The sequence below is a fragment of the Asterias rubens genome, chromosome 16, assembly GCF_902459465.1.
Source record: "Asterias rubens chromosome 16, eAstRub1.3, whole genome shotgun sequence".
Classification (NCBI taxonomy): Eukaryota; Metazoa; Echinodermata; class Asteroidea; order Forcipulatida; family Asteriidae; genus Asterias; species Asterias rubens.
Genome location: NC_047077.1, coordinates 5400547 through 5414265, shown reverse-complemented (window position 1 = coordinate 5414265; position 13719 = coordinate 5400547). Strand labels below are relative to the sequence as shown.

The 13719-nt window shown below is 43.0% G+C and overlaps 1 protein-coding gene across 1 annotated transcript in view; it reads left to right on the top strand.

The window, feature by feature from the left end:
* The window catches only part of LOC117301054, a 126853-nt gene extending 113831 nt beyond the window's left edge, over window positions 1-13022 (top strand). Inside the window, exons 68-71 of the mRNA XM_033784936.1 lie at window positions 89-1053; window positions 1355-1452; window positions 1996-2329; window positions 3778-13022. Of these exons, the coding sequence (XP_033640827.1) occupies window positions 89-1053; window positions 1355-1452; window positions 1996-2329; window positions 3778-12952 (10572 nt within the window). The 3' untranslated portion in view covers window positions 12953-13022. The remainder of the gene's footprint in view (window positions 1-88; window positions 1054-1354; window positions 1453-1995; window positions 2330-3777) is intronic.
* The last annotated feature ends 697 nt before the right edge of the window (window positions 13023-13719 follow it).

Sequence of the window (13719 nt, the reverse complement as noted above, 5' to 3'; positions counted from 1 at the left end):
GAACTGGGCTTTCAGCACTATGCTTTTTTTGTCTGCTATTAGAGAGAGTCTGTTTAACATTTTGAATAAATACTTTTTTTCCACACAGGTTGGTCAGTTGGTTTGCTCACCAGAATCTGTATGTCTGAATGGGCTTGCAGTCTCCTTTTCCGATTTCAACATTACCATCAGACACAATGCTGCCAATTACATAACAGTCGTCCACGTCAACGGGGACGTAACTGTTCCAGACGAGCCGATCGTCTTGACCGATGAAGATGGAGACACTTTCACATTGATCAAAACATCATCAAAGTCATACGAGATCAGAACGAAAAGCCTTAACATGTATGTGCATGTTAACGTCATGGAGAGGTATATAATCGCTGATGTTGAGGTACCAACTTCAAAGTGCTGTCTCAGTCCTGTTCTGGGTTTGTGCGGACCATGCCAAGGGTGTGGCAATGATTCACCCTCAGAAGAATCTGTTATTCCAGAGCCCACTGATGGACGAGATGACATAAGGCTTAAAATACAACGAGTTCAAGTCAATGACGGCACAGCAGGCATTTTCAATAGTGATGGGACAAGCTACCCAACCAACCCATATGCTGGGTACTGCCTCGCATTTAGAGACTCAGCTGTCATCCTAGAAGAAGTGCACCTATCGCAAACACAGTACACTTGCGTGGAATTCTTCATTAAGACTTGCCCGAAAGGATGCGGTGGCACATTCTTCTCCTACGCCACATCTAAGACATTCTACCTCTCGACGGTTCATAAGTACATCTCAATTCACTACGGTAATATCAACATTACCACCGATCTATATTTGGGCATCGACGTCTGGAACCTTGTCTCCCTAATATGGGATAGTCACTCATATGCACTGGATGTTTACATTTTTGATGTAGAGGGGCTGCCTGTAAAGCGTACATTCTCCTTCGAAGCGGATATTTTCTCATCTGGTGGCGGTCTCTGCTTGGGGGCGTGGCAGCCAGGATATGATGGGACAGGACTCGAACCAGAGGGTGCTTTTGTTGGAATCATTGATGACCTGCGTGTATGGGACAGGTGAGAATAATCAAATTTGTTTCCTTTTTTATCGTTATTTGAAATCAGTTTTGCTTTTTAACTGACAGCTCAATATCAATGTGACAGCAAGCAATTTTTTTATCATTTGACGAAAGCACGGATTCACCTGTGTACTTTGTGCAGATACAGAGTACACAGGTGAATCTGTGTACAGTTGCTGTACCACACACAATCTCTTTGCACAACCTCATATTTGCTGACCAATGTTAAGGATTTTATGTTTTTGCATACATACTTTGTTTGTTGTAACATGGATTTTGTATGTGTTTTGTATCTGCAGTTTCTTTGACAGTAATGCCATCCAGAGCCACTGGAGTATGGATGTAGCAGCATCAGCTCCAGGTCTACAGAACCAATGGAAGTTTGATGAAGGGGCAGGTAAGTCATCAATACCATCATTATCAACTTTTAGCTGTGTCAGAGAAAAGTGCTTTTAGCAAACTCCAAATGTCAAAAGTCTTTCTGCTGACATTAGACCTGGATAACCTCAAGCCTTGTTTCAATCTGTCAAAGTTTGCTCTTGGGTTTCTAACTTTCATTGTGCTACCTGGCGGTATTGAGATTCTTTTCGTTTTGTGACATTTTATCATAATAATTTTGGTTTTACCCATATACACCGATGTGTGTTAGCACTGTATACCCAGTACTTTCCTGAGCTCTGTGAAAGGCATATCGGGTGAGATTGGAACCCACAACCTTTGTAATTCTAGAGCAGTGTCTTACCAACTAGACAAACGAGATTGGCCGGTAGCTAGAGGCAGTTTGAAGCGTATATGTTTTTGCAGCGGGCACCGCAAAGATTTTTATCAGCTTATCTCCTCCCCTTTTGAATGTTAGCATCACAAATGATCATATTCTACATTATTTACATGTAAGAAGTAAGTTAGTTATAGTCTATAACATTTTCTATCCATCCTACAGGAAAGCTGACCTACGATGCAGTGTCAGGTCTCCCACTCATCCTCACAAACTCATCTTATCCGGCTCCAGAGTGGCAGCCTTCTGATGCCCCTATACCTGCACCGTTTGATGGCAGCAGGGGTGGAGGAGGAAGTGATGGATCGGGAGGAGGCGGTGGAGGAGGGGGAGGAGGTTCAGGAGGGGGAGGTAGTGGAGGAGGGGGGAGTGGCGGGGATGGATCTGGATCAGGTAGTGGTGTAGGAGCTAATGGAATAGGAGGAGGAGTGGCACCATCTGTGCCTGACTGGCTGGATGACTTCTGCAAGGGAATCACCCTTTCAGGACCACTAGCAAAGTAAGACTTTGTATAATTGGGTTGCTGTATCACCATGTGCTGCCTGACCAGGACAATTTTTTTCAAAACCGAGAAGTCTCCCGAATTTCAAAAAATCTACTGTGCGCGGTAGTACAGAAGTCTCTCGAGTCCTAAAAATCTAATCAGCAGTAGTAGAATATACAGCAAGACAAGTTCTCAAAAGAACATAATCTACCTAGAAAAAAAAATATATACATTGATACATCATCATGCACTGCCTCAAATCCCATAAATTACGATATTTTTCATAGGCTCATTTCTGTAACATTACAGGAAAGGTCCATTGAAGAAAGAGGCCAGAATAAAATTTTCCTCTAGCAAGTTGCACATGTTATCTCCATGTATTACTCCTATTCCAAACAGTGGACTTAATTGGATCATGCATAAACCAGTAGGGCTGCTGATTTCCCTGGGCTGATTAACCGCTCATCCATTATTTTTAATGACCAAACCAATTCAATGAAAATAAAGTTTTTTACTTTCAAAGTTTTTGAGGCTCAACTTCAAATAATTTAATGGAGCTTTCCCGTAACAAAGTCCTTACTTTCAACTTCATATCTTTAATAATCAAAAGGGCATTTAATGAAAATTGCCATTTAATCTGAAGAACAAAAATTAAAATCCACAATTGAGTAGATTTCTTTGATGTGGGAAACACTGGCAACGGAGATCCCCCTTGATCAGTTAACTCCATTAAACCAGAAGCTCCAAAATATTCAAAAGCAGTTTTATAAATTTCATACAAATTGCATTATTAAACAACATTTTAGTACTAAGCTGACAATTCACTATTAAAAATGGTTTTCTTCTATATCTGATGGTGTAAAATTTACACAATTGAAAATTAGTTCTTCACTAATGTTTATGTTTTAATCTATCTTAATTATTATAAAGTAGTGCTACATTTTCCAAGAAATAATTGGTTTACTGCAGAGCCTTAAAGTATTAAACTTACAATAAATAGACCCCTGGCACTGGTCGTCATCACTAAGAACGAACAATGGAAACTTGCATGCATGTATGCGCCGTGCACAACTCCGGCCAAGCTAACAACCAATTTCATGATGACTAGAATAAGTATTGTTGTCTAGTTACCGAATCGCAGTTAACTGTTTTGTGCAATTCATAAAGATATACGTTGGGCCAATGTTTGTATGAAAGATATTAGCTGTTGCCAGCTTGCTGCATATGTCCTCTTGTGGGAGCTTTATCAAACTATCTTATTGAAACGATCATTTATACGAACAAAGGGATAACAAAACTCTCAGTCAGTTAAAGGTATCCTATGACCTTATTGAGGATGTTGTTTAGATCTTTTGGTGGCATATGCAACAGGTCTTTTTTTGGTCAGAACAGTAATATTTTGTAAGGCACACACAAAGGGTGTAAAATAATGACTGATTTTTGAAACTCTCTTTTTTCTGCAGCTCCTGCCCGATTGGTGATGCTGCACAACAATTCTACTACCAAGCCTGTCTCGAAGCTGTAGCAACAACCAACACTGTAGAGCCAGCTGTTGAGCCAATCATAGAATATGCTGATTACTGTCAGGTGGCTCTTGGATTACCAGACTGGCCAGCACAGCCCCTTTGCAATGAGTTTGGGGATGCAGCGTTCCCCCTCTGGATTGGGAACAGCTGTGATATTCTGTGCGCATTTGGATCACGCCATCCGGACGATATAAACATCTGTGTGTGTGATGTTGGTTTCTGGAGTGTCAACTGCAACGAGGTCTGCCCGGGTGGGTCAATCAATCCATGCAGTAGTCATGGAGAATGTGATGCTCTAAGCGGAACATGTACATGCTTGCCAAACTGGCAAGGCAAGAGTGACTGTAGTCTCTGTACATCTGGCTGGATTGGCACAGACTGCTCCGCTGTTGCTATTCAAAATCTCAACGTCCATGTGCATGTTTCCGTCATCATTGGCATCTCACAAATTACAACCTTGAGTGGGGTCACGTTCCTTCACAACTCAGTGGGACAGTATCACCTCCTTCGAGTTGCAGACAACTCACTCATCATCCAGGCCAAATATATACGTTGCTACGCCAGCTATTCCTGCATCAAGTATATTGGGCTCCGATTTGGAGACCCATCTGTTGGGTTTGCCCACGTGACAATTGGAGGGTCTAGCATCTCCGGAGGACATTTCATTATTTATGTCAATGGCCAGACCGTCTCGATTGATCGGAAATATGAGTTTGGCCAATCAGGGTATGTCTTCACTCGTTTGTCATACTTTGAGCTTCTCATCACAGGACCAAGTGACTTTAAGATGATCGTCAGAGCTGATGGCAAATATCTATCCCTGGATACAACCCTCCCGTCTAGTCTTTGCTCTGTAGCAACAGGAATACTTGTCGGTGGCTGCTGCAATGCAACTGATCCAGGAGAACCTTGGTTGTTAATGCATGTTGCCCGCTTAGAACTTGACCTGTGTAAAAGAAGCGATCCTGTACAGTCAGCAGCCCCTATGCAACCTCACAACTACACTTTCCAAATGAATGACACTTTAACCTGCGACAGAAGTGATGTAACACCGATTACGGATGATGCCATAAAGGGTTTCATGCAGCGCTGGTCTGTAACAGACTGTGATGCTGTAATTACCTATCCATCCATAAGCTCTAAGCTACAGTTGTACGCCAGCTATTCCCTGTACTTCCATTTGACTGTAGTTTACACACAGCATGTGACACTATTTGTGCAGAAGTCCTTTGATGTTACGTTTGAGCTACTGCTCCAATGTAGTGATATCTCCACCGATGGTGGTGTGGTGTTCTCATACTCTAACGATGTGACTTTTGCTGTCAGTGTCGAATCCACCATAAAAATTCATGTAGGAAACGCAGTGTACAGCACCAACTTGATTGTACAAGATGGCAAATGGAATAAGATTGTTCTTGTGTATGAAGACATCAATGGAAAATTAAACGTGTACCATTTTACATCAACTGGAACAGTGAAGCGATACCTGATGTCAATTAATACACACCTGTTTCGTGTTGCTGGGTACCTGACTCTTGGTTCATGGCAACCTGCCTGGAACACAACAGGACAGGTGCCATTGAAATCATTCTCTGGTCAAATCGATGACTTACGAGTCTGGAACCAATACTTGAGTCCTGCTGAAGTGGTGGGATTGTGGAGTTATCCACCAACAACAAATGCCACAGGGTTGGTACGATATTGGCCATTTGACGAGGGAGAAGGAATGGTTGCTGAAGATCGCATCTCCGGTGAATGTCTTTACAAGCCTGATGATCCATGGCCTAAACCTCAGTGGCTCGACTCCGATGGACCTATACCAGAAGACAGTTTAAGCCCTTCCATGACTCCTAAATTTAGTGATGCTAACTTGGAAACTACTGCAAGAGACCTCTGCATGAAACTGCTGTATTCACCACCGATTTCAGCTGTTTGCAGTGGTGTAGGTGATGGAACAATATCGATGTACTTTACACTCTGTCTGCGACAGGTTGCCGGAACACAAGACCTTGCTGCAGCTTACAAAGTTGCATTCGGTTTCTCAGATATTTGTCAGATTTCTCTGAATCTTCTCACCTGGCCTGCACTGCCATTATGTCAAGAGGCACCAACACTAAGAGCAGGGACACAGTGCGAGGATGGCTGTCTGTTTGGGGTGAAACTGCCTCTTGGATCGTGTCAATGCTTACCTGGGTTCTACGGAGAACAGTGTGATAAGGTTTGTCCAGGTGGTTCTATCACCCCATGTAGCTCTCACGGCAGCTGTGAAGGTTCAGGTCAATGCATCTGTGATCTCAACTGGGATGGGTCAATAGACTGTGGAATCTGCTCACCAGGATGGTATGGCCATGACTGCACAGTTGCTACAACACAAACAATAACAACACCACGGCTTTCTGTGAGCATTGTAACCGTGCACTCACAGTACACGTTGTTTGATGGGCTGAGTTTCAATCTTGCAGCAGTTGGTGAGTTTTACTTGATTCAGACCATCGACTTCCTCGTCCAGATTCGACAAGTTCCTTGTTTCCAACAATCTACATGTGTAAATTCCATTGCTGTAAGCATCTCCGACACTGATGTTGTGATTCATGCTCCATATCAGATCAATCATAGTCCAGTGATCTGGATTGATGAAGTAAAAGTTGACATCACAACCAAACTTTTCTATGTTCAGAATACCGACTGGATCATTGAACAAACAGATGCAAACATGATGACCCTTTATTCAGGACTTCAGGCGGAGTTTCACTTAAAGATCCACTTTGTAGGCTTGTTCATGCAGCTGAGCATCTCAATACCATCCAACACTTGTTTGGCTTCAGAAGGCCTCCTTGGAAATTGTAACCAAAACCAAACTGATGATCTTGGAAACATGACCCAAGGTTTGGATAATATAACACAGAAAGATATCAACACCCTGATTGCTGATTTGTGGACAGTTCCCTCTTCAGATAGCCTGTTTGTCCATCAATATGAAACCTATGTTGAAGCAACAATACCAAGTGGAGCTACATTTGCTCTTGTGTTTGAAAACACAGGTGGCAGGACAGAACCTCTGAGAAATTTATCAACAGCAATCTCAGAAAGTGAACTTACCATTGAGTTTCTCGTCAAACCGTATCTGTACGGAGGTGTTATAATCTCCTTTGGGCTGGAGTCAACTTTTGCCATCATCAATGATTTCACTATCAAAATCATAATCGGGACTCATGTGTATGACACTGGTATCACAAATGACCTCGAGACCTGGAATAGCATCTCGATTGTGTTCATAAAGGAGGAAAGTATGCTGCGGTTTTACCATCACAGCGCTACTGGGGTAGTCAGCTCGTGCCGTTTCGTCGTTGACAACTGGATTTGGCTGGAGTCTGGCGTTATTCTGTCTGTCGGACAGTGGCTGCCATTACCAGACAACCAAACCTACACCTTCAACTCAACCTTTTATGGTGAAATTGACGAGCTCAGAATTTGGGGTGCCTCATTCCTACCTGCCATCACACAACTCTCTGATGCTTCAAATACTTACGATCATGAAGGAGACCTGGCTCTTCTTTACAAATTTGACATTGGCTTCGGCAGCATTATTACAGACCCTGTGCTTGGCAATGACATCCTGACACCAACAGGCTCTTGGCAGAAACCAGAATGGACCTATTCTGATGCAGACATACCTCTTAAACTAACCGCTCCGTTTAAAGCAAATTTCAGTCGCGACACCTTGCAAACAGAAGCAGAGACAATCTGTGGGAGGCTGAATGTCAGTGATGGAGGTATTCGAGGTGTCTGTGCTGAACTCAACCAGGCTACAGTAGATTTCTACATTCTGTCATGTCTCCACAACGCTGCTGCGACAGGAACATTAGAGAGTGCCTTTACAATTCTTGCCGTGGTAGTTGAGTATTGTCAAGTCATAAGTAATCAAGAACCTGACATTAGCATACTCTGCAATATCTTCATTGAGGCACAACTTCCCAAGTGGCTGTTGTCAACCTGCAAATCCTGCGGGTTCGGTCTTCCCAACCCCACTAACCCTGATGCTTGCATATGTGAAACTGGATATTGGGGAGATAGCTGTATTGAAATCTGTCCGGGCGGTCTTATCACACCTTGCTACAATCACGGAGTGTGCAACAACGAAGGCCAGTGTTTGTGCGAGATCAACTGGGAAAGCCAACTTAACTGTGGTGTCTGCTCACTGAACTGGCTTGGAGATGATTGTGTCATTGCCACCACATCGTGGTACAAACAACCAATTGTGAATTTGAGAGTCAGTGCCCTCCTTACAGGCCAAGGAAGAGTCGTGACATTTGGTGGAGTCTCTTTTGATATCATCCAGGTAGGAGTCTACACAATTATCCATCATGCAGAAAGTGAAATCAAGATAAATGGGAGGCTTTCTTGGTGCGCCACAGCTGAAGGTTTCTCCACATGTTTTGATGCCATATCCTTTCACCACCATTCCCACATCCTTATAATCCGTGCTTCAATCGACACTGCATTTTTCAGGCCGTACATCTGGCTTGATGGTCAAGTAATCCAACTTGATCATACAAACCAAATCAGTGATGAGATAAGTATCGTTCGAGTTAATGTCATCCAATATCGAGTCTATGTGAAGACCCTGGCTATATCTGTACTTATTTCACTCCATCCGCATCATTTTGGATTCGGCATTAGCATGCCATCGGATGTTTGCAATAGTTTTGGTTTTGCTGGACTGCTTGCTTCGTGCGACAGTTTGAATCAAATTGAGCATGTGGACTGCTTACAGGATGAACTTGAAACACCAGTGATCGATAGCATGGACTGCCAGCGTAATGCCTCAATGAATGCTGTCGATAAGTACACTTCTAAATTCCGAGCCTCATCTTTTGTTAATGTGTCTGATGCAAACTACCAGCTCCTACTACCAGTACTTGGTGCGGGTTATCATTTGTACTTTACTGACAACATCATAGTTTCTGGACCACTACACAATCTACCATTTGAGAGATTCACACTAGAGATGTGGGTAAGGATACAGCACCATGGTGGAGTATTACTCTCCTACTGTACAGCTGATGACGTATTTGCTTTAATAAACTCGGAAGGAAGACTCAGTATGTACTTTGAAGGTCATGTGCACCGTCTGAATTTGCGCCTCGAGTTGAATCTCTGGATTCAAATATCACTTGTCTGGCACCAGTCAACAGCCATCTTGGAGATGTACGTCTTTGACACTCTTGGAATTCCACAAGTTCAGGCAATTCAGCTCACCAGCAGAGCATTCCAAAGTGGAGGTTTCCTAGTACTAGGACAGTGGTATTCTCTTGCTCCAGTTGCTCTTCCACTACTTACCAACAAGCCATTTATCGGCGCTATTGACGAGATTCGAATTTGGAACAGAATCACCAACCCATCTTTGATTGTCTCCAACTGGAAATTAAATGCTGATGTAAACACACCTGACTTAGCTGTTCTTTGGAAATTCAATGAAGGTGTTGGTGGAGAGGCAACAGATCTCATGAGTGGCGTAGTGATGCAGTTCCCTAGTTGGAACGGCCCTTCCTGGAGGATCACTGACAGCGACTACCCAATTCCTGCTGAAAAGCCTCTTTCCTATCCTGACTTCCCCAATGCCACCTTTGCTATGGAAGCTACTTCAAAGTGCCAGGAAATCTTTTTAAGGGGACCTTTCCATGATTCGTGCTTTGCTCTTGGCAATACTGTCATTGATATTCAATACATACAGTGTCTGCACGACGTTGCCTTTCATCAGGATCTAAGTGCTGCTGTTGAAGCAACGGTAGCTCTGTCCGATCTAGCTGAGACTCACTTACGCCTCAGTGAATGGCCTGCACGGTATTTATGTAACAGCTTTCCGGGATGGGATTTCCCATACTGGATTGGACCACAGTGTGACATTCCTTGTACATTTGGACGGAGAAGCTCTGATGAAAATACCAAGTGTGTTTGTTTGAGAGGGTACTGGGGAAGGGAGTGTTCAAATGTTTGTCCCGGAGGTAAACTGAGCCCTTGTAATAATCATGGTCAATGTAATGCAACATCAGGTTTATGTGAGTGTGCAAATCACTGGCTTGGACCCGCTGCTGATTTGAACAACAACACCTATGCATGTTCACAGTGCTCTCCTGGATGGTATGGCATTGACTGTTCCATAAGTACAATCAATCGAACACGTACAGCAGGACTTACCATTTTCTTTGGTCACCTCCACTTCACAACACTTGACGGTGCAAGCTTCCATTTTGGAATACCTGGAATGTTCTACCTTCTAACTACACACTCAACAAGTGTACAGGTTCTACTGGAACCGTGTTACGGAAGTGTTGCTTGCAGGGAAATTACTGAAGTTGTGATCAGTGAAAGAGAAGTAACTCTGTCATGTAGTATCGACCTAGAGGTAGACACAAGAGAACTGATTATTCAACAGAAGTCTGGTCAGACATGGGTTAATGTTGAACAACCAGAGAATGGTGAAGGCTCAGCTGGTTCTCTAGCCTACACATGGTTTGCACCCCACCTTATAAACATCACCAGCACCTCTGAGTCAGTAGTGATCATCGTAGCACTCTATTCTGGAATTATCACTTTGGTTGTTGAGACTCCAGATGGCGTTAGTTTGGTGGGAGCAGCTCTGAGTGGATCATGGGATTCCAATTGGATTAATGATATCAATGTTGGAGAGTTCCGACCAGAGATAGATGGCCCAGACAAATGGCAACAAGTGAGTGAAGATTATTTTGTCGACAATTTAGCATCACAAAGTTACTGCGACAAATCTCTCAGTACGTACTTCCGTTTACCATTTGAGGAGTCCAACTTTCTGAGCGATCATGCCAAGGCATTCACAGCTGCTGGTTACATCCTGAGATTTCAACACAACCATGTTACGTTCTCCAATATCATAATAAAAGACCTGGACAAGTTCACTCTCCAGTGTTGGCTGCGTGTGGCTGTTTCATCTTCTTCCATTCAGACACTGATGCTATTTGATTCAGATACTTCTCTATCCGTTCAACTAGCAGGTGGTATAGTAAGGTTGAACTTTAATGGGCAAACTGTGTTAACTGGCTTAGTCATCCGAGAAGGAGTCTGGTTCCATCTTAGTTTGTCTTGGAGAAACTTTGACGGCAGAGTGATTGTTGATCTGTATGCTTCAGACCAGAAAGTTGTCCAGACATTTACAGAGTTTGGCGTTCAAATTCTGAAGTACCTGAAGCTGAGTGGAAGTCTCCATCTAGGGCAACATGTAACAAATGGAATCATTGATGATACCTTGGATTTTCAAGGTGATCTTGATTTGTTGCATCTCGAGGAATATTTCTCACATGGGGAAAACCTGGCTGAGGGTAGGGAGAGTTACAATGAAGAGCTGTCTGATGGTATGCTATTTCTGATTGCACTGGATGAAGGCAGTGGTTTCAAGGCATTGATGAAGTTGAGCAGCTTTGACAATAGTAGTATGGTGGATGGAGTCTTGTACCCAGAGGAAGCACCACCAGAATGGGTTCCGTCCAATGCACCAATCAAAGTTGTACCAGACTACTCCCCAAACTTCCCTACAACAACTTTAATGGAGGATGCCATGGCCATTTGTAACGCATTCTTCTACGAAGACCCACTGTATACAGCTTGCAAAGATCTACAAAGTACACTGTTGTTCTACTATGAGGCTTGTCTGTTGGATGTTGCTTCAAGTGGAGACATAACTCGTGCCAATGTGTCAGCCGACATGTTTGCCCTCATTTGCCAACGTACTCTAGAACTCCCACCAGAAAAGTTCTGTGGTTTTTATGAATTCTGCAAGGAAAGACCAATAATAACTGGCTGTTCTTTGTGGTGTATCTTAATCATTGTAGGCTGCATTCTTGTATTGATTCTGTTCATCATTCTTATTATCTCCTGCGTCTACAACAAAAAGAAGAGAAAGAATGAACAAGACATCCAGACAAACTGGAGGTATATTCCCCCTTCAAGATTGGCTCGACCCAAGTCCAGTGATTCTCAAGGAAGACCATTCTACACCGGACTTGGTAGACCACAATCTGCAGCTCTACAAGAAGGCATTACAATGGTAACTCATGGACCATCTGATGAAGATGATGCATGTCAGGATGTCAATGCTGGGTTTGATCAAGACACAGCGGAGACAGCCTTCACTCAATTACCAAATGCACCTTCACAAGCATCGGCAATGGGTAAGGCATTTGGTCTGAGCAGCTTTGAACCGTTTCCTTCACTAGATGACAATCAAGCTGCAGCTAAACCTCTTCCATTTAAGGGACCTGCTCACGGATTTCCAACTGGTTTTCCAGACTCCGACTTCAGAAATGAGATGCCAGGCCCATTTGATCCTTTTGTGGAATCGATGGTCCTCCCACCGGCATATAATCCTTTTGATGTTCCCCTTCCGCCTCCATACCAGGCAGTTCCTCCTGCTAATGACAACAATTCGGACAATACAGCGTCTCACTCTGCACGGTGCGAGACACCACCAAGACCGCCATCCCAGAATGGCTGGCTAGAAGACACTCAAGATGATACACCCGACACTCAAGATGATACGAACGCCGAAGATGACAAAAGTCTCCCTCACAATCTGGACACTGATTTAGACAAACCCACGCAGCAAACCATGGAATTTAGACATGTGGCGAGTGCATTTGCAGCAGACGGTCTGTCACAGTCTTCAGGAGATAGTGATAACAATGCATCCCTTCCAACCAGTCAACATATGTATTCTCCTAGAGGCAATCAACCAGGTTCCCCGTTATTAGGGGGATTTTTCTCTGTAACCGATAGTCGCCCTGCCTCTCCATCTCGTGGCGGAGCGTCTAACAACCAGGAGAGGCCAACCTCTGCCTCGATGGGACAAGCTGGAGCATCTAGACATCAAAGGAGAACAGAAGCATTGCGTCAAATGATCAGAGAAACCTCCAATGTCGTTTCTCCAATGTCAACCATGGAAGATTCACCTACGGCATCCAGGGCAGCCTCCCCAGTTCCAGTCATTGATCTTGAAGAAGAAGAAGATCTTCCAGTGCCTCCAGAGATGTACAACAAGCCACTATTTGAGTGGAGGGACGAAGATGAGTCCATTGTTTAAGATCCAACGCTTAAATTATAACCATTGTAATAATTACGAATAATAAATATTGAGTTCTTATATAGCACATTACATCAAAAAATAATCTTAATGCACTTAACATAGTTACAAATACTGGTTATCAAACGATAGATTCAAATATATTAAAAGCACATTCAAAACATTAGTTCAACAATAATAGTCCTATATCTTTACTGTCAAAGTCGAAACTACAGGTTAAACTTAGAGGGTGCACCATTTTCTGACCGCTTTAAATTGTAATTTCCATTTGTATTTCTCTCAAACAATCTTGTTATGCAATTTACTATTATAAGATAATCTGACACGGGTGTAAAAACAAATTGTCAGCATTTAAAATGGGAAAAGTAGACTTAAAAAAACATTGAAAATTTCTACATTAATGATTATAAAATGTAACATTTTGCTCTCGTAATTCTTATTTTCAAACGTCCAGATTTCGAATGGGTGAAGGCATGAATTAATCGTTGGAGGGTTCAGCCCCCCCCCCCCCCCCCCAATTACACCACTATCTGCTGTTAAAAGTTGTGTGCTTTTAGTGAAGAAAAAGTTCACTTCATCAACAAGTTATTCCGTCCTTTGTTTTACAGGTTACTTTTGCATATCTTTTTTATAATTAGGTCTTGCCATGATTTTCAGCCACCTTCTTGACATTGATCAAAAGTATGTACATTTAGACCATGGACACATGGGCAATTCTTGGTTTAATGTGTAACTGTTTTGGCCTATGATTCCATCCATAAATAGTT